General features: G+C 38.7%; 1 protein-coding gene across 9 annotated transcripts in view; it reads left to right on the forward strand.

Annotated features, from left to right (window-relative positions):
* The first annotated feature begins 3,212 nt into the window (after positions 1–3,212).
* Positions 3,213–20,142, forward strand: part of csnk1g1 (casein kinase 1, gamma 1) — a 41,575-nt gene continuing 24,645 nt past the window's right edge. For 4 of the 9 annotated variants that reach the window (XM_038289815.1, XM_038289819.1, XM_038289824.1 and 1 more), the window contains exons 1-4: positions 3,215–3,440; positions 13,066–13,429; positions 14,778–14,818; positions 15,377–15,446. In XM_038289815.1, coding sequence (XP_038145743.1) covers positions 13,243–13,429; positions 14,778–14,818; positions 15,377–15,446 — 298 coding nt within the window. In that variant the 5' untranslated portion in view covers positions 3,215–3,440; positions 13,066–13,242. The other 5 variants (XM_038289818.1, XM_038289822.1, XM_038289820.1 and 2 more) reach the window with 4 other exon arrangements.

The following is a 20,142-nucleotide window of genomic DNA, read 5'->3' on the forward strand; positions in this document are numbered from 1 at the left end:
CAGTTAATACAAGTTTTTTTTACTGTATGTATTGTCCTTTATTTAAAAATATTAAATTGAAACATTAAATATTTATTGGGATCCTATAGCAGCTGTTATAAAGAAATAACGGTCAAAATTGGAATTGGCACCCAGGCTTTTTATAGATGATACAACTGAAGCTACAAGTGCAAACACCTTCATTTTTTAAATTAATGTTGAAATAAATATGTGAAATAGATCCCAGAAAGCTTTTTATGACAGCTTCTGTCCCAGTACATGCAGTCATAGGAAAATTATTTTTGCATAACAGAATTTACCATTAGGCAATACTAGGCAGTTGCTTAGGGCCCCAGGTTTCTGGGGGCCCCATAAAACTCTGTTTACATGTATGGTAATACAACTATTCCTTATCTGTGTACATTAATGATGTTTTTGATAAAAATCCTTTTGTAGGGTGTTCAGGTGGTGCAGCGTTTAGCACGCACAACCCATGTATGGAGGCCTTAGTCCTAGACGTGGGCGTACAGAAGTTTTTAAAGTCTATTCTCTGAGATACAGGGAACCAGTATAAGGACTTTAGAACTGGGGTGATGTGCTCTACTTTCTTAGTCTTAGTGAGGACACGAGCAGCAGCGTTCTGGATCAGCTGCAGCTGTCTGATCCACTTTTTAGGCAGACCTGTGAAAACACTGTTAAATAAACGCATGGATACGTTTTTCCAGATCATGCTGAGACATTAGTCCTTTAATCCTGGAAATGTTATTCAGGTGATAGAAAGCCAACCTTGTAATTGTCTTTAAATGCTTTTGGAAGTTCAAGTCAGAATCCAGCACTACACCAGGAAAACATTTAAAAACAAACGGTGCAAAGAGCAGTGTTGGCAATTTAGGGCTTTTGTTTCTATATTTAGCGACTTTTTAGACTCCTCCAGCACTTTTATATTTAAAAAAGTGCCTAGCACCAAATCCAGGGACCTTTTTCTGCTAGTGGAGACGTGGGCAACAAAATATAAAAGCAGAGAACTCTGCTCTCCAGAGCAAGTAGATTGGTAACCCTGCCTCCTGCTCTCCTCTCTCTTGTCTGCTGTCGTGATTCATGCAGCTATTATTTCATCCAAATGTAAAATGGAGAACAGAGAAGCAGATCATGGCTTGTCTACAGTGGAAAGAAGGACTGTGGTATTTACTTTTGCCGTCGCCTTTTTGGAAACACAGGAAGGAGAAATCAGCTAATTCATTCCTTTTGAACAGTCAGTGTAGTACAAAACATAGACAGGAAAACCAGAAGAGGGGGACAATACGTAGAAAAAATAATGTATGTCTATTCTATTAAAATCTCTGTATCTGTATAATGGGTCTGTTTTATGTGTTGTCTTCTCATTTCAGAAGGCCCCCTGCTTGTCGTTGCCTAGGGCCCCTAATTTCAAAATCCGCCCCTGAGTACAGGGGCCATCTTCTTATGGGATTTTATGGCGGTTGGCAGACTTGTGAATTGTGCATTACCGCCACCAACTGATATGGAGTAAAGCAAGATAACAGGAAACGATTCACCCCCCCCCCAAAAAAAAAAAAAAAAAAAAAAAAAAAAAAAAAAAAAAAAAAAAAAAAAAAAAACCTGTGTAACTTAAACCAACATAATACTAAATCACATTTGCCCATATAATTTTAATTTACTCTAGGTCATCTTAACTCTGCCAGTTTCTGATGGTCCCATCGGTCCTCCCATCATACTTCCAACCATCTCCCAGTTCAAATCTTTAATGTCCAGATATTTTTCTGCAGCCTTCACTATTATTTTGATTTTTTCCGTTTTTTTTGTTGTCTGTGCAGTACAATTAATTACTTCTACCATGAAAAGAACAAAATTTGTCTTTTTAACAATAAGTGAGTCTTCATTAATTTTTGGAGATTTCTCTAGAGGTTTGGAATTTGCTGTGTGTTGAACTGTAGGTTTGGGTTTTTCTGACTGAGATGGGATCCTTTTTGCAGCTTCAGCGTAGGTTATTCCGAGCTCAAATTTCATTTTTTTAATTTCCTCAGACCTTTTGCTTGCTTCACAGCCGCGATAGGCAGCAGTATGTTCTCCACCACAATTACAGCATTTTATTTTAGCTTCTTTTCCACATTTTCCGTACTCATGTTCTCCTGCACACCTTCCACACCTCTGTTTCCCTTTACAAACTGCTGCAACGTGACCGAATTTTTGGCATTTGAAACATCTCAATGGTGGAGGATTGTAGATTTTGACATTATAGCTTATGTAACCGATGAATACTTTGCTTGGTAATTGCTCTTCTTCGAATTTAATTAGCACAGATAAACTGTCAGATCTTTCTCCGTTTCTTGTTGTTTTTAACCGTTTTACTTCTTTTACTTTTGCACCGCTTATGTTTTCCAGAATCTCTTTTTCAGAAATTTTTAGAGGAACTCCTCCAATGACTCCCCTGCTGATCTTTTTGTTCTCCATTAGGCTGCACTGAACTCTTATCCCGTCAATTTTGTTGATACGTATTGCTTTGCCTTGCTGGGCGCTGTCTCTGCAGTTAATTAGCAGGTCTCCACTGTACAGAATTCTGGCACCTTTGACTTCTCCGACAAGTTTATTGATGGTTTTTGTTAAGTGAACCGGATTCCAATTTGTAAAAGAGTCTGCCTGATTAACGACTTTGAATATGACTTTGAATTCATTTTGTTGTGCTGTGGAATGTATGGAATGATCATCACTGGATTGTTCTGAACTAGATTCCCCTTGAACTGATCTCTGTTTTTTCCGCTTTTTCTCATTTTTTGATGTTGCTATTTTCCAACCTTCATTGTCACTATTTCCCTCTTCCATCCCACAAGAATCGCTTCCTGTTTCCTCACTACTCACGGCCCAAGACATTTCTCCATAAGCAGCTTCAAAACACGCGCCATGCACCAAACGACCATCCACCGAGCCTCAAACACTTCTTGTGTCCGTACAGGGGCCATTACAGGAAGCAGTTCTAAAAGGGCGCCTGTTGGCCCCTGTCTAGAACCGCCCATAGATTTATAACGCAAATATTGATATTTTCTCATTTAATAATCAGTGAAGTTTAAATTTTTATTTTGGACCAAAATTTCTTTAACAATTAAACGTTTTTTGTTTGTTTTTTGGGATTTAATATAATCCACGAATTCTTCCTCAGGTCAGCTAATAATCTGCTGCCTCGGTTTGACCTGGAAGTGAGCGCGCTAAAGCGGGCGGTGCCGTGGTTTCTCCATCCGGTGTGTCGGAACCTTTTCACGGCAGGCGAAGAATGGAGAGAGACGCTAAAGGTTGTTAGCGAGCTAACGGCTGAGAAAACCTCCAGCTACGAGAAGAGCGCAGGAGACCTCACATGAATCCCGCCTGCGCCCTGCTAAACTGGACCTGAGCGGGACACGGGAGGGGGGGGGGGGGGGACTGCGTGGACGCGTGGATTTATCACCGTGGAGGTGAGAACATCGCATTAGCTCGATGCGTGCCAGTAAAAGGAGCATTTGTTGAGAGGTTTTCAGCTAATAGGAGCGATGCTAACGAAGCTAATTTCCTTGTTGCGCTCAGTCCAACTGTCACCAGCCATCATTTGGCTGTTTTATCGCTAAGGACAGGTAAGGAAATACATTTATACGCAAATTTTAACAACTTTTTTTTCACCCCACATGATAAACATAAAAATATATCTGCTTTTTTTAAAAATTTTTTAATTAGTAGAATATATTTACACCATAGCAACCTCTTTGGCTAAGTATTGTTTTGCTAAAATTTGCTTCAGGGTTTACTATTTATATTTAATGTTGAACATTCGGTCAATAATTAAGTCGTTGTTTTTTTTAGCAATGTGAGCTTTTATTTTAGACTGCCATTGATAGCTTTGTCCGGGACAAGGTGGTAAACAGCTGCTAAACGTCTCCTTCTGTTGGATCAACCGCAGGCCTCCCTATAGACGGATCGATCAGCTTCATTTTAACCTCATATTCCCTGTTACTGAAGCTGCTGTTAATCTGAGGCTGCTTCCTCTTTCTGGGTTTATTTTTGGACACACAGTCTGTAGATCTTAGCTTTTTAAATGCCCCATTTCGTTTTGAAGACATTGAAGTTTTTTTCCCCCTGACTTCTCAGTTTAAATGCGCTGCACATTTCCTTTTCTTCTGCTCAAACGTTGCATCTCGACCTACATTGTTGTTCTGTGGTTAAACTGATGACTTTACTACAGAATCAACAAAACACCAACAGAAACACAGTGGTTTTTCAATGTTTTAGGTCTCAAACTCTGATATGATCATTTCATAAACACACAGGATCAATCATGCTTCAAATGCTACAAATCAAATTAATTTGGGAGTTTTTATGAACAGCTGAGTCAGAATCTAATTTAGATTTTGGGGGACTTAAGATTTTCTCACAACTACACCGGTTTAAAACATGAGTTTTATAACTAGACCTGAATTGTTTACATGTATGAAATTATAAATTCGCTAAGATATCCGGGGATCCAGGTGCACAGTTTTATATTGTTAAAACACTTTATAGTAAATTATTTGATTGCTTATCTTTTAACTCTTCACCTGTATGTCATTATTATACATCCTTCATAGGTCAACATTTATGTTGCCATTTTTTCTGTAATCTTTTTGCTGGTGTAAACACCAGAATTTCCCCATTGTGGGACCATAAAGGGATTTTCTATTTTATTCTTTTCTATTCTATCATTTTTCCTGCTAGTGGTCTAGCCTCGATCATTTCCCCAGGCCTTAGAACTGGCGGGCCAATCACAACGCAGAGATGTGTTTTGAATTTCTGGATGCAAATTTGGCGGGATTTTGAGGGCGTGACGACAAAGCTTTGCGACGCTGGAGAAAGCGCAACAAGAAAGATGGCAACAACTATTGAACAGTTCTCGTTTGACTCAGCTTTAAATCCGTTTTGGAAGGATTAGACTTTGGGTTTTCGTTGAAACGTGAGCAGGAAGAGGCTCTGCGCTCATTCAGTTTTAGGAAGAACGTATTCGCTGTTTTACCGACAGGCTGTTTGTTTACACTCCCCCATCAGCTTTCTGTCGCGCTTACTACGTCACAGTCAGTTGCGCTCATTGGTCAGAGCGTTGGCCAATAGGCACAGACATGGTTTGAAAAACAATGGGTTGTTCTCATCAACAATCTTTCGATGTCTCATTCATTGGGGCCAGACTAAATTACACATTTAATCTGGTTTATCTGGCTACTATTCTATTCTATATCCTAGTAAATTGGGTACCACTCCTTTTATACATACAAAGATGGTCTTAGACTTAGACAAACTTAATTGTCGTTTGATAAATACAGCTTTCAATAGTGAAATGAACATTACCATTTATAAAGTGCCTCAGTGGACGGTGTAGTTCTACCCAGAACTTTGCTCAGTTTTTTTTTTTTTAGGTTTTTTTTTTTTTTTTTTTTTTTTTGCATACACTAATATAAGCAGCATTTCAACTTCTATATTTTTCTGGACTAAGATTTACATTTTCCCCAAAAAACATTTACCTCAATTTACTCAAGTTATAAAGCAACACTGCAGGGAAGTTGGATTGAAATATGTCTAAATGGATAAGGGTCGTTTTAAGGTTTAACTAGAAAACAAGAAATGAAGCAAATCAAAAAGGATGTATCCAAAATATTTCAACACTTAGAGGCCTTGTTTTTTTTTTCCAACCTATTAGGTTTTTCAGGCGACAAGATAATCCAACGTCAATCTAATCCTTAAATTGTCTATTTGAAATGTTATTTCTTTATAGTGTACAGCAATGTTTCCCAACCGGGGGTATATATACCCCTACTGGTTCGCAAGTGTAATGGTACATGAAAATATTTTGAATTTGAAAAATTAAACAAGCTTTTATTAATCAAAAAATACGTTTTTCTTATGTTTGAGTTCACCTTCAGCTTTGACACACATCAAAACCAAGCAGAGGAGGTCTTTCTAAAAGGTAAACAAGTTTACATTCATGGTGCAAAATGCATTGATATAGAAGGTTCAGTGGAGTGCAAAATAAATAAATGTTGCAAAATGCAGTAGAGGAATGAGTTGTGTTCTATTTAAAGTCTGACTGATATATTTATTTTTTCTTCAAACAGCTTAATTTATCTTTTGCCTTGGCTAGGGAGGAAACTGGTCGCTTTCATTCATCCAGCAGAACGGCAGTGTGCAGCAAAACAGACTTTATTCTCAAAGCTAGAAAAAAATCTTCTCATTTAAACAATCTGAACTAAATAAGCCATGTCATGGAACACATTAGCGCTTTTTGACACCACAACTTTTTAAAACCTGATTCTTGTAACCAGTCTGTGTTTAATTTTTATCAGGTTTGGAAAACATCGTTTATAAAAGCTAAAAAGCATTCAGTATTTTGGATAATTGTCCTTTGAACTTATTGTTTTTTTTCTGACTAGTTATGTGAATGTTTTGTAATGCCTAACTTCTTGTTGTTTAATCCAATTGCTTGCAGGGGTATGTAATAGATAGTTTATAAATTATCAGTATTCTGATCCCAAAGATGTGAGGAGATTCAGATTTAATGAAAACAGTTTAAGACTCTGGTTATGCCAGTCACTGTGGAGTCTGATCACTTAAGAAGACAGGTCAAACCTGTAGATAACGCACATCCAAGATAATTAACATGAAATGCAGCAAACGCACAATTAAATTAATCGGGCGGAACCATTCTGAGAAACCAGGAAGTAGAAAGGACTGAAATGTTTTTATTTTGTTTTAAATATAGTGATTCTATAGAGAAGTTGGTGAATATTGTGTGTTTTGACAATATCTGCTCAGCATGATCATAACAGTAAGGTAAAAAAAAAAATGGCAGCTCTGAGTTCCAGATCACAAAAAACATACCCATTGTGTTTTTTTTTATTAGTGGTTTTGCAGATGGTCATTGTACTTTTTTCTTTTTTTTTTCTTTCTTTTTTTTAGTTTAAACTCTTCTGGTTTTTCCAATCAGAAGGGGAAAAAAAGCAACACAAAAAAGTAGTTTTTTTTGTTTTAATTGATCAAGTTGCATAAATGTGATGTTTGAGATCCAACGTATATATAAGAAAGAGGAAGCTGTAGTTTCTATGATAAGGGAGGCAGCTGGTAGCTGGCACTAACCCAGTGGGAGTCTGCTCTGTTGACAGACCCCCCCTGAAAGGCTGATCTTTTCACTGAAGGTTAATCACTGCGCTATAAACCGTCAGGCTTTTTATTAAAGAAAAATGTCATGAAATGCTAAACAACATTCTTTTTTTTTTTTTTTTTTTGTTTAGCTAAGAAACTTTTGGGCACATTTTTTTTTCACAGAAATTTTTTAGACAAATACAGTATCTGCTGCAAATAAAACAATTTATTTTCTATAAAAATTGTATATTTTCAATATTTAACTTCTCAATAAATTTGTTTAGTTGTTGCTAAATACCATCATCATATGTTTAATTTTATTTTTACTAACAATCCTTGCCCTTTGGAATAATTTCAAATAAACACCCTCTGTGTTTTCTTCTGTATTTAGACAAATACTATTTTATCAGTCAGCATATTGATTTGACGAACTGAATTAAACAGTAATGTATTAGAATATGTATTGAACTGCACTGGTTTGGACTTTGAATATATTAAGATAAAAATTGGTTCAGTTATGTTCAGTATTGTCGTTCCATACAGATGAACCAAATTGAGTTAAAAGTTAAATAAGACCTTTAAACTGAGGCTAAAACCTGGACTGATATCGAATGATTTTACAAAAGATAATGACGAGCCTCTAATGTAAACATTTCATTCAGTGATCACTAATGTCTGTTTGACTGTTGTCCTGCACAGAGACGTGCTAACAACCCTTGTCCTCTGTAAATAACAATTTTTCCATGTTAAGTTCAAGCCATAGTTCTGATTTAAACCTTTTTCGTCATGCAGCTCTGATTAAAGACATGGAAAAACAAGAAATTTAGACCAGATGACCACATTTGTCATTATAAATGATCAATTATGTCTTTAATATGAAACAAAGCTATTTAAACCATCATTGTTTCTCCTTTTTTGTTTTAAATGGGAAGAAAACAATGTCTGGAGACATGGCATTTCCATGTTTCACACAGAATGTGGAAGAAAAATAAGCAAGAAAAAAATCTACAATTGAATCTATTTGTTAAAAAAAAGACAAATGAATTGTCAGAGGAATGCATGGGTGGGAAACATGAAAAATGTCTCCATGTAATCTGCATCCAAGGTGCTTTCACAGGCTGTGGGGATTCCCCAGCCCATGTCAGGTCCCAAAGCTGCAGGGATAAGGCTGGGCTGCTACACCCTTCACACGATTTCAGCTGAAAGGGATGTTCTGCCTCTATTTTTAGACTCTTACTCATTGACAGGACCTTCAGTTTCACACCTCCCTTAGTAAATTATCAGTCCGTTTAAATAACACAAAATAACCTGAATATAAAACCTATTGTGGGGTTTAGATGCTTTGATCTGTGAGATTTGGGATATTGGAGGATTTTCATCTTAATCTCTCTATAGTAATCTTCAGGTTGGGCATGTCTGGGCATGTTATATTGTCCATAGCACTGCTTGTTAGATGAACTATGCATAAGCTTTGGTCGGTGAGAAATTCTCACTGAAATAATACAGTATTGTGATTTTATATACACAAGAAATTGAGGTAGAATGTAAAACAGGATGTAATCCGTTTAAAACTTAAAAGCAACAAATATATTCCCTAACACAGCTAAAATCAAACCTAATTACATTTATCTGTAATATTCATGACATTTTGATATTCAAGCACCAATCTAGAATAAAATCTCTAAACTTGGTTGAAGGCTGATGTTATACCTTTTTCTTTGGGGTTCTTTACACCCCAAAGAAAAAGGAGAGCGCATGGTAGTGCGCTCTCCTTATGAACACGAGTAATTATCTCTGTAACAGCCTTCATGCTGTAAAGTGAACAGCGGTGCCTGTGATATAATGGCTTATGATGGTGTGTGAACTGATTGAATGCATTTTGAGGAGGGTGCACTTCCTCAGCCGCCGATCAAAACGCTCCGATCAGGATGGCCCACAAATCATTATTTGCAGAATGGCAGCTGTTCCGACTCAGCCTGGGTCTTAGCTCCAAAACGTGCCTTTATTGTTGTGTTGTTAGGCTCTTGGTTTTATGTAATATCACCGGCGCTCAGTTGCCCTTGAGAGCAAACGCGCTGTCTTTGATGCTCAGATCTGTGCAGGCAACACTGAGCATGAGTCATCCAGAAGCCCACACACACACAATACCATCAGCGGCAGGCTTCACATGCTCAGGAATTAGACCATTGTGATGAAAACAGTTTTTCTTCTTTTTTTGCTTTTCACGAGGAGTTCCTCTTTTTTTCACTTCAAATCCAAACTGTTGATGAGAAAAAAAATCTGAATAGCTTGTAGTTTCCTATAGTAGATTCAAACAGAACACGAGGAGAGATGTAACAATGACAACATCACTAGTTCTTCTTATTACATAAAAAACAAAACACTGAGATGCATTTTATCAGTAAAAAAAGACTTTATATCTGCAGACGTTTTGGAAGTTAAGAAATCAAACGTGTGCCCTTAGAAGTAGAAGACGTGGCTTTATATAAACATTTACATAATACTCTCTGGTATCGTCCTCTGGATTGTGGCTGTGGGTGGTGTGATGCGGTTGTGATGATATACTATGGCTTAGGCTTTGTGTTGATGCTAAAACTGGTCCAAGTGTTTTGTTACCACTGGGACTTGATTACTATCTCTTAAGGACAGCCATACTTTTAGGGTGAGCCACAGCTCTTCTAGTTTCATGCTCTGGGCATGTTTCAAAGGTTATAAATGCACTTTGGGCATCTTAATTGTGTGAAACCCTTTCTGATATGTGCCTTTGTAAATTCTCAGTCATCCAGGTCATGGCAACCACAAATCGGCGTAACCTGACTTTTGAAACCTTTTTTGAGCTGTTTCGACACCTTTCTAGGAGTCTTTGTCAATTCTGTCGAGCGCACCAGAGCAATCTGTAGTTGGAGCTCTGATATAGTTAAGCAGCATGGACGTCCATCGTTCTGTACACATTCCAAGTCGGATGCTAATCAAATAGCCACCCTTTGTTCTTCTGGATTGTTGGAGCTATGTGATTGGTCTTTTGGTTCATAATGGGAGGGCTTATTTAATTTCTTGGGAATCAGTTCTATGACTGAATTGTAAACGCTTGGAAGCTGAAACCGCAATCCTCGCCCTGTGTTAAGTGATAGTTTCTTTTTTTTCCCCACAAAGATGGCTTCCTTGACCCCTCTTTCAAACTGTCCTCTCTGTCCGAAATCTGAACACTTTGGTCTTCAAATGTGGGCAATGGGCCTCAGAGGCTACGCATGTGCACAACTAATTAAATGTAAGATATGTAAACTGGATTTATATCAGTCCCTTAGACTGAAGCCATGGTAAAAGTAGACCTTTAAATTGTAGTGTTTTTAGCTATAGGAACATATTGAGACATGCTCTTGCCTTTGAAGCAGTTGCAGAATAAACCAGGGAGAGAGTAAAGTGTTTGATGCAGTCACACTGCAGGCCTTAATGCTCAATTCTGTTCCTTTTGTGAAATACGATTTATTTATTTTTTTTGCGACGCCATTTACATTTCCTAATAGATGTGACTTTTCTGTGATTTCCTGTGTTAACTGCATTCATACAGCTTAAGTGTCCCACATGCGCAGTAGAAGACGCAATGATGTCACAAGCAAGCATGCTCTGTGTTTACAGAAGTAAACATGGATGGTAGTGTTGGAGTGCATCTAGCGATCTTTCCCAACCTTAAAAACTCAATCTTTCCAAGGTGGTTAAGAAAAGACTGCTCTTCGCATTAGCGTTCGCCATGGTTGTTGTTTTTCTTCCCGCTTCTGTGAGCAAGATGCAGAATAGTGACCTTTGTTGAGTATTAATGTTGTTCCGGTCGAATGAAAGCGGTCTGGCTGATCTTTGGTCGCATTTGAAACGATCAGAATCGTATCGGATTCAGGACCACATAGCCAAGTGGCCTGGGTCTTATTGGAAAAATTCAGATCTTTGTTGTTCAGACTTCCATGAAAAGATCAGATACAGGTCGTATATGCGCAAAAAAATCAGATTTGGTTCACTTAAGGCTGCAGTGTGAACGTAGCCTTAGAGGAGAAATTCAGGAAAAATTAGAGATTCTGCAGCCCACCAGCATCTCCAATGTCCTTAGTTGTCGTTTGTTTTCTCAGCACATGTTTTAAGTAAGGGGAGGGTCCTATGGTAACTGGCATCCGCAATCCTGCCGGAAAGCGGGGACGAAGTTGTTGTGGAAGAGGACGCCATGGCGGCAGAAGCTTGGTTTGGTGTGGAAGGCTTGCAGCCGTACATGTTTGAGCCCTTGCCTCGCAACGCTGCCAGTTCTGTTAGCTCTACGCCTGCTGAAGACACAGACGTCCATCCCTGTGAACACTGGACGGAACTCATGTTTTTCCACTTTCTCACCGCCTTGGCCATATCTAGACCCACAGCTAGTTCTTGATTGTCCCTCTTGCGTTGTTCGCGTGGAATAACATAGCGCAGACCATGCTTCCAAATTGGGCATATATAAAAAATATCTGCGACAAGCTCACTGCGACACACTGCTGCAGGAGTTTAACAAGCCCTTTAGTTCGACAGTCACATTTGCTCTTGTTTAAGTGTTCTATGTTCCCCTACCATTATTCAAGGGGGGCGCCTCGGCCCGCTCCGTCAACCCCCGCCCATCATATTTCAGATAGTGTGTTGCTGTCCCCCAATGCAGGAGGCTCTGCTCAACGTCTCACTGGTTCAAGCTGATATTTTGTATATGAAGAAGCGATGAGGGCCCCTCCCAATATGGAAAAAAAGAGAAAAGAACAGGTGTTCCTGTTTTGCATGGTCTAACCACTGGGTAGGAACACTGTTTATACCGCTCCCAGGAAGTTGGTCTGTTTCTTTAAATGTTTTCTCTTTGTTTACAGTCCTACTGGCTGTCGAAAGATGGACTTCAGATTGTTTCGAAATGGGATTATAACCTCCCCCAGACTGATGGCCAGCACATTTGCTTCTTTATGCTTACAGCTGCACAATTCAGTAAATCACTCTTGATTATGATAACATTCCAACAACAGGAGGACTGCTTGGATGCCATATTTACGAGTGTTACATTTCTGGTGTCAAAATTATATTTTTAAATATAGTGACTGAAATAAAAAACCCTACAGACGGAAAAATGGATACGTCATAAGAAAGCAACTTTGATATGAAAAATATGGATTTAATCATTTCTCATATTTCCAATATAGATTTTAAAACTAGTATGACAGCTGACATGTTCTGCTGATATACTGGAACCCTTTCTAAGGTCATTGCTTCAGGCTTTTCTGTGTTGGCTTGTTGTTAGCGGTCACCTCATGTTGGATAAATCCAGAGCCTGGTTACAACCAAGTTGTTTTGAACATTGTTAGGGGGGTGTACTTTCTTTTTTGAAACCACTGCACGCACGTACTAAAGTCCAATGTGACTGCTCCCCAGTTGCTGCCTGTTTGTGTGCTGGTAGACTTATCTCTAAAGGAATTCTCCTTAGAAACACAGCTCTTGTTTCTCCAGTTGTTTATTAACACATAAACCAAAAGGAAAGTTATAAGCTAAGCTAAACCAGGAACCTTTTTATTAGAGATATTTTACAGCTGGTACAGCTTCCCTGTCTGCCTCATTCCAGCAGATTTCTGCTCTAATTTCTTTTTCCTGCTTTGCAGGTTTTCTAGTAACTCCTAGAGTGAAGTTGGATTTATACAAAGCTTTTTTTTGTGTTTGCTTTGTCTGCCATTCTGGTGTTAAGAGGTCATTGTACTGTTTGCTCTGTCAACATGTGAATAAGACCTACCCTGCTAGGATTGTAAAGCCTTCTTCTTTTCTACTGTTATGTCTAAAGATTTATCATTTTAATGTGTTTTATATTAATCTAGTTTACTTGTCAGGGCCACCCCTTAAAGAGCCTCCTGCTAACAAAGAGAGATTTAACCCGTTTTCTCTCACTTCATTTTTTTCCCACAGGTGTCCACAAATGTTGAGGCCCAACAACTAATATAGGTGAGGGTGAGGTTGGGGGAGTGGACCGCTCCAGCTTCTGACCCATGACAGTGGCTGTCCAGTCCAGGTGCCACTGGTAACCAGAGCTGTGGCTGCTGCGGTGGGCCCGGCCCAGGAGGCCTTACTGTGACCAGTGCTGCCATGGATCCACAAAGAGAGAAGTATGGCGAGCGGCCGGCTAGAGGCACCAAAGTTTCCCAGGGAAGCCGGAGCGGACACTCGACCCGGCAGTCGGGCTCCTCGAGCACGTCTGGCGTTCTCATGGTGGGACCTAATTTCCGTGTGGGGAAGAAGATCGGTTGTGGAAACTTCGGGGAATTGAAGCTCGGTATGTTTGGAGTTTAATTCTTGTCAGAACTGGTAGCACATTAGACGACACACTCTGTTGGTGACTTAATGGTGTTGGTCACTAAAAATGCAAGTGAAAATTGTCACTGCAAGCTCATCCAGGAGGAGCAAGTCAGTGACTGGATCCAAACAAATGGTTTTCCCTGATAGAAAACTTTCAACCAATCAGAGTGTATTTTTCTCTCTAGATGACTCTGTAGATGAATATTGTAACTAATGCTACGTTCACACTGCTATCTTCGTTATTAATTTTAAATGTTTTATTTTTTGCATGATGATTCAAACTACTACTTCATTTCAGCCAACAGTCTGAATGCTTTATGGCCCCAATGCATCATGCATGTGTAGAAAGAACAGTGTGTACTGCGAAAAAAAATCTAATCTAAGTTAGTGAATTTTTCTTCAAAAAAGTTTTTTTCTTAAACAACTTTGCTAATGGAATAAGACAATTTGCATTTAAAATAAGAAAAATCATCTGCAGTGTCTCATTTAAAGTGCATAATATCCAATTTTCTTAGTATAAGGGTACAAATACTAATTCCATTGGCAAATATTCTTATTTATCTTCTCAAATTCAGGTTAAACAGACTTATTTTAAGACATTTTTACTTTATTTTTTTATTTGTTGTAATTTCTGCTTATAAAAGTGGCACAATTTGGATTTATTTTTTATTTTGTTTGAGGTAAACAGATCGGAATCAGGTCGTTCTGCCATGAAAAAGTCAGTTACGAGTCACATAGGAACAAAAATATTGGATTTAAGTCACATTTTCCTGCAGTGTTAATGTAGCCTTAAAGTTTCCTATTCAGTTTTTCCATTTACTAATTCGTACCCATATTTAGTCCCTCACTACCTCCAATGGTGCTTGCATTCATAGCTCTTTTCCCCCATATACTATAACCATTTTTTCCCTGTGGTTCAATATTTAAATGAATATTGAAGATGGATTTTCCTAAAATGCATATTCTTAGCTGACCAATTTGAATTATGTCTTCTCCCTGATCCCACTTGGGACTGTTAACTTAAATAAATTATGACAGATTAGAACCCAAAATTGCCTAATGACAGGATGGGATATATGATTTATCTGGGCCACATTTCCTTCCTGTAGACTGTCTGAGTAGAACATAAATTGGTTTAAATGTTTGGCTGTCAAAGTAGGTATTAAATGTTCCTGTGTTAGTCTGAATAGGGGCCTGGTTGGCAGAAAACATCCTACGGCAGACGGAACCAACTTAAATAGGCAGGATGGTGAAGGTTTAAAATGAATACACAGGATAAGATGGTGTGATTGAACGTTTAATCCTACTTTTCTGTCTTGTTTCAGGTAAGAATCTCTACACAAATGAGTATGTAGCCATTAAACTGGTAAGTCCCCTGCAGTTATCTTAAGCTTTTAACTTATTACTTCTGTGCTGGAATACAGATGAAAATGGCTAAATTGTTTTAACATAGAGATCCTTTGGAGATTGGAATCAGACAAATTTTTAATGGTTTTATTCAATAAAAAAATTTATTAATCCCATAGGGAAATTACCGGTAGATATAATTAAATTAAATGATTACATTTTATTTGAATTGTATTTATGATTAATTTAATGTATATAATTAACGGATAACAAATATAATTATTTATATATATATTAATAATAAAATATAGGGTTGATTATTATTATTCTATATTTAAATTATGTAAAATAAAGTTTTACTCTGTTTCATCCATTCATTGAATGGATTATAACTAATAACTCTAAAAAAATGACTCTTGCTTTTGACTTTTTCCAGCAAAACAGTAATTAGAAGGTTAAAACCTAAGAAGCCAGAAATATATCTGAAATAAGAGCCCTTTTTTATTTTTGTGATTGTTACTATAAGAGTTATTTCTGATTCTGTTTCTTTTCTTCTTTTACGTGTTTGGTCTTGTAGGAACCAGTGAAGTCGAGGGCCCCGCAGCTACATTTGGAATACCGGTTTTACAAAAGTCTTGGGACTACAGGTGAGAGAAAAGATGTGGATCTAGTTCCCCGCTATGTTTATGTGTGACTTCATGGTGATGGTTTCAGTGTTTGGGAAGATGAGTCCAGAGATTTCATCATTTCCACAACAAGTGATTAGTCATCCCAGAGCGCATGCTGATGTAGAGCTGGTTTAAAAGCTTGCCTTAATCTGCAGGCTGTTTTGTAGAAAGGTGTATGAAAACCTCCCTGTATATATGAAGAGACAACTTCCTGAGTTACAGTTTCTTTTGTTGGAGTTTAAGTTAAGATTCCTATTAACCTAGAAAATGTATATAGAGCTTATTTTCTGGTTGACTGGAATTTAGGACAGCCGTTTTTATGTCAGACAAATCAGCAAAAGCAGCAGAGATTGACTCCGTTTCTCAGTATCTTCTCTTCCATAAAATATTGTCTCCTGCTTAATTTGTTTCCAAGGGTTCAGCCGATGGGAGAACTATAATTTTGAAACGGCTGCCTTCATCTTAACCTTTCTGAGCTTCATCCTTTTATCTTAGTTGCAGATTCAAAAGAAACAAATGTGTTTCTGTCCACCAAGCAAATTTTATTTTTCAAGCTTATTATATTTGAACTCAGCATGTTTTCTCTTTATAAATAACACCCGTTTGCTTTCACTATTAATCTAACAACGCATTATTCAGTACAGGGGCTCCTTTTTAAAGATGCTATTCCAGATGCTGCGACCTCACATTTTTCATGACAAGTATCATCAGGGATTACAGTATTCTGGATTTTCGGCTTGTAGTGAATGCCCGTGGTTAAATCAAAAATCTCTCCAAAATAAATTGACAATAAATAAAAAAAAAGAAAAAAGACATTTGACTTGTGTTTTTCAGCCAATGGTAGCAAAGGAGCTCTCTGAAACTAACAGTGTTAGCTAATCAGAAGAAGGAGGAGGGGGCCTAGGGACCGGTAAGGCAGGGGGGAAGTACGGGGCCGCCGGTGTCCAGGCTACTGTCACCAGGTCGGGTTCGGTCACTCCCTACCCTCATCCGTCAGGGTTCCCGGACCGGTCCCCAAGCTGACGGCTCTGTTCGAGTCCCCGGTGTGTTTCGACTATGTGCTGCACTGTAGTCGGCCAAAATCCCGGACGATTTTGAAATTCCCATTTTTTTTAGGTCTGAAAAGTAGGACATCTCTGGGGAAAAAGAGGACTTCTGCTATGGCTACAGCTGATGTACCAGCGTCAATAAATGACCGTGTATGCGTGTTAGAAATAAGGGTCTATGTGTATATGTATGTATATATATGTATATTTATATATATATATATATATATGTTTATATATATATATATATATATATATATGTTTATATATATATATATATATATATATATATATATATATATATATGTTTATATATATATATATATATATATGTTTATATATATATATATATATATATATATATGTTTATATATATATATATGTTTATATATATATATATATATATATATATATGTTTATATATATATATATATGTTTATATATATATATATATATGTTTATATATATATATATATATATATATTAGGGATGGGACGATTTATGAAAACCATCAGAACCGTTCGGTTCGACTGCCTCGGTTCGATTCGCGTGTGTTGCGTTTGGTTCATGCGCTGCTCCTTTTTCTCATAGGCGAAGCTTCTCCACTCCAGAGCAGAAGGTGGCGGTACTGCGACCAAAGCCAACCACCAGTAGTAAACAAGAAGAAGAAGAAGCGAAGCAGCGTAGCCGGGTGTAGCAGGGAAAAAAATCAGTTGTTGTGGAGAATTGTGTCGGAATGGGGAGTGGGAAAGAACAGGAGTTGGAAGATGCACCAGCAGCACTTTATAGCTCTGCTGTATGGGAGCGCTTTGCATTTAGAGTGACCTACGATGACGGCGGGAAGAAAGTTGTGGATAAAAGTGCAACAGTGTGCAAGCATTGTCCAACACGTTTTGTTTACGCTAACAGCAACATGACCAACATGTCATGCTAACCCCGAAATCCCACATACTCCGTCAGCAACCCCCGCTGCGCTCCAGACCGGCTGCTCAAAGCAAAGCCTACAGCCCCCACTGTGGCTTCGTCTGCTCCCCTCTCTCTCCCTTGGAGATGGTAGAAAACATGCGCGAGATGATTAAATTCAAAGCAGCAAAACATACGGAAATGATCCAGGGTTTCCGCGGATCATTTAAAATGATTACAATCCATTATTTTTGGGGGGATTTTTTCATAAATTCCATACATTTTTATGGGATTTCGGTGTAACAATCAATATGTATCGAACCGAACCGAAAACCGTGACCAGAAACCGTGAATCGAACCGAATCGTGGATTTTGTGAACCATTCCACCCCTAATATATATATATATATATATATATATATATATATATATATATATATATATATATATATATATATATATATATATATATATATATATATATATATATATATATATATATATATATACACTATATTGCCAAAAGTATTTGCTCACCTGCCTTGACTCACATATGAGCTTAAGTGACATCCCGTTCCTAATCCATAGGGTTCAATATGACGTCGGTCCACCCTTTGCAGCTAGAACAGCTTCAACTCTTCTGGGAAGGCTGTCCACAAGGTTTAGGAGTGTGTTTATGGGAATTTTGGACCATTCTTCCAGAAGCGCATTTGTGAGGTCGCACACTGATGTTGGACGAGAAGGCCTGGCTCTCAGTCTCCGCTCTAATTCATCCCAAAGGTGTTCTATCGGGTTGAGGTCAGGACTCTGTGCAGGCCAGTCAAGTTCATCCACACCAGACTCTGTCATCCATGTCTTTATGGACCTTGCTTTGTGCACTGGTGCACAGTCATGTTGGAAGAGGAAGGGGCCAGCTCCAAACTGTTCCCACAAAGTTGGGAGCATGGAATTGTCCAAAATGTCTTGGTATGCTGAAGCATTCAGAGTTCCTTTCACTGGAACTAAGGGGCCAAGCCCAGCTCCTGAAAAACAACCTCACACCATAATCCCCCCTCCACCAAACTTTACACTTGGCACAATGCAGTCAGACAAGTACCGTTCTCCTGGCAACCGCCAAACCCAGACCCGTCCATCAGATTGCCAGATGGAGAAGCGCGATTCGTCACTCCAGAGAACGCGTCTCCACTGCTCTAGAGTCCAGTGGCGGCGTGCTTTACACCACCGCATCCGACGCTTTGCATTGCACTTGGTGATGTATGGCTTGGATGCAGCTGCTCGACCATGGAAACCCATTCCATGAAGCTCTCTGCGCACTGTTCTTGAGCTAATCTGAAGGCCACATGAAGTTTGGAGGTCTGTAGTGATTGACTCTGCAGAAAGTTGGCGACCTCTTCGCACTATGCGCTTCAGCATCCGCTGACCCCGCTCCGTCAGTTTACGTGGCCTACCACTTCGTGGCTGAGTTGCTGTCGTTCCCAAACACTTCCATTTTCTTATAATACAGCTGACAGTTGACTGTGGAATATTTAGGAGCGAGGAAATTTCACGACTGGATTTGTTGCACAGGTGGCATCCTATCACAGTTCCACGCTGGAATTCACTGAGCTCCTGAGAGCGACCCATTCTTTCACAAATGTTTGTAAAAACAGTCTGCATGCCTAGGTGCTTGAATTTATACACCTGTGGCCATGGAAGTGATTGGAACACCTGATTCCAATAATTTGGATGGGTGAGCAAATACTTTTGGCAATATAGTGTATATATATATATAGTTCGACACAGACTTTCTTGCCTGTGTCGAAGGCTCAGAATTTTTTTTTTTGCTTTAATCCCTGTATCATACTTTCTCGAAGCTTTCAAAGGGAAAAAATGAAAGGCAAGTATCAGTTACTGAGTGTAATCCAGTCGGATATTTGAAATCGGATCAGGACATCCCTACAGTTTAATTTCCCACACATTATCTAGTGTGATCATCAAAGGCTAACTACCAAACATCATGGCTCCAAAGCTGCTTTACTGGCATTTCTGGTTTTTGGTGAGATTTTGGATCTCCACAGGTCCATATGATAACCAGACTGGAATATTAATGGCTATTGTTTGCAAAAGGCAAAGACTGGGAAGGGCCAACTGTGCGGAAACCCATCAATTATTTAGCAGGCAGGCCTGCTTCGCTTAGCGCTAACCTACCTCTGTGCTCTCCTCCAGATGGGATAATGTGAACTCAGTTCTTCTTGGCTGCTCGCTGTACCACATTCTTCTCATCCTGCAGGGTTGTTTGCATCTGTGCTGCAGGGTTTTTGTATGAACTCATGCGGCTTGATTCAGATCCTCGGGCAGGTGTGGTGTTCTGACGCACTAAATGTCTCTGGATATTAATGAGGATGATTCCATTGTGACACAAGAGTCTTCTCTTAGTCATTCAACTTGAAGTAGACTGGAAGAGGTCTGCTGCTGGTTGGATCTATCAAAATTATCATTACTTCTCTTAGGATGTTCTACTTTAGGGAGGAAAGCAGTTTGACTAAGGTGGTGTTTAAAGCTATTGTCATATGAGGAAATAGTAGATGTAAAACCGCGTCTCCTGTAATGAAACCTCTCGTTCTACTATTTGTTCTTCAGGAGAAAATGGTGGATTAGAGAAACCTGTGAATGAAGTTGATGTGAGGATTTATGGTGCATTCATTTGTCCTTCAGTTATATCCAGTTGAAATTGATGGGTTGGAAGTT

Source organism: Cyprinodon tularosa, unplaced genomic scaffold (genome assembly GCF_016077235.1).
Source record: "Cyprinodon tularosa strain WSP-4 unplaced genomic scaffold, ASM1607723v1 ctg272, whole genome shotgun sequence".
NCBI classification, from domain to species: Eukaryota; Metazoa; Chordata; class Actinopteri; order Cyprinodontiformes; family Cyprinodontidae; genus Cyprinodon; species Cyprinodon tularosa.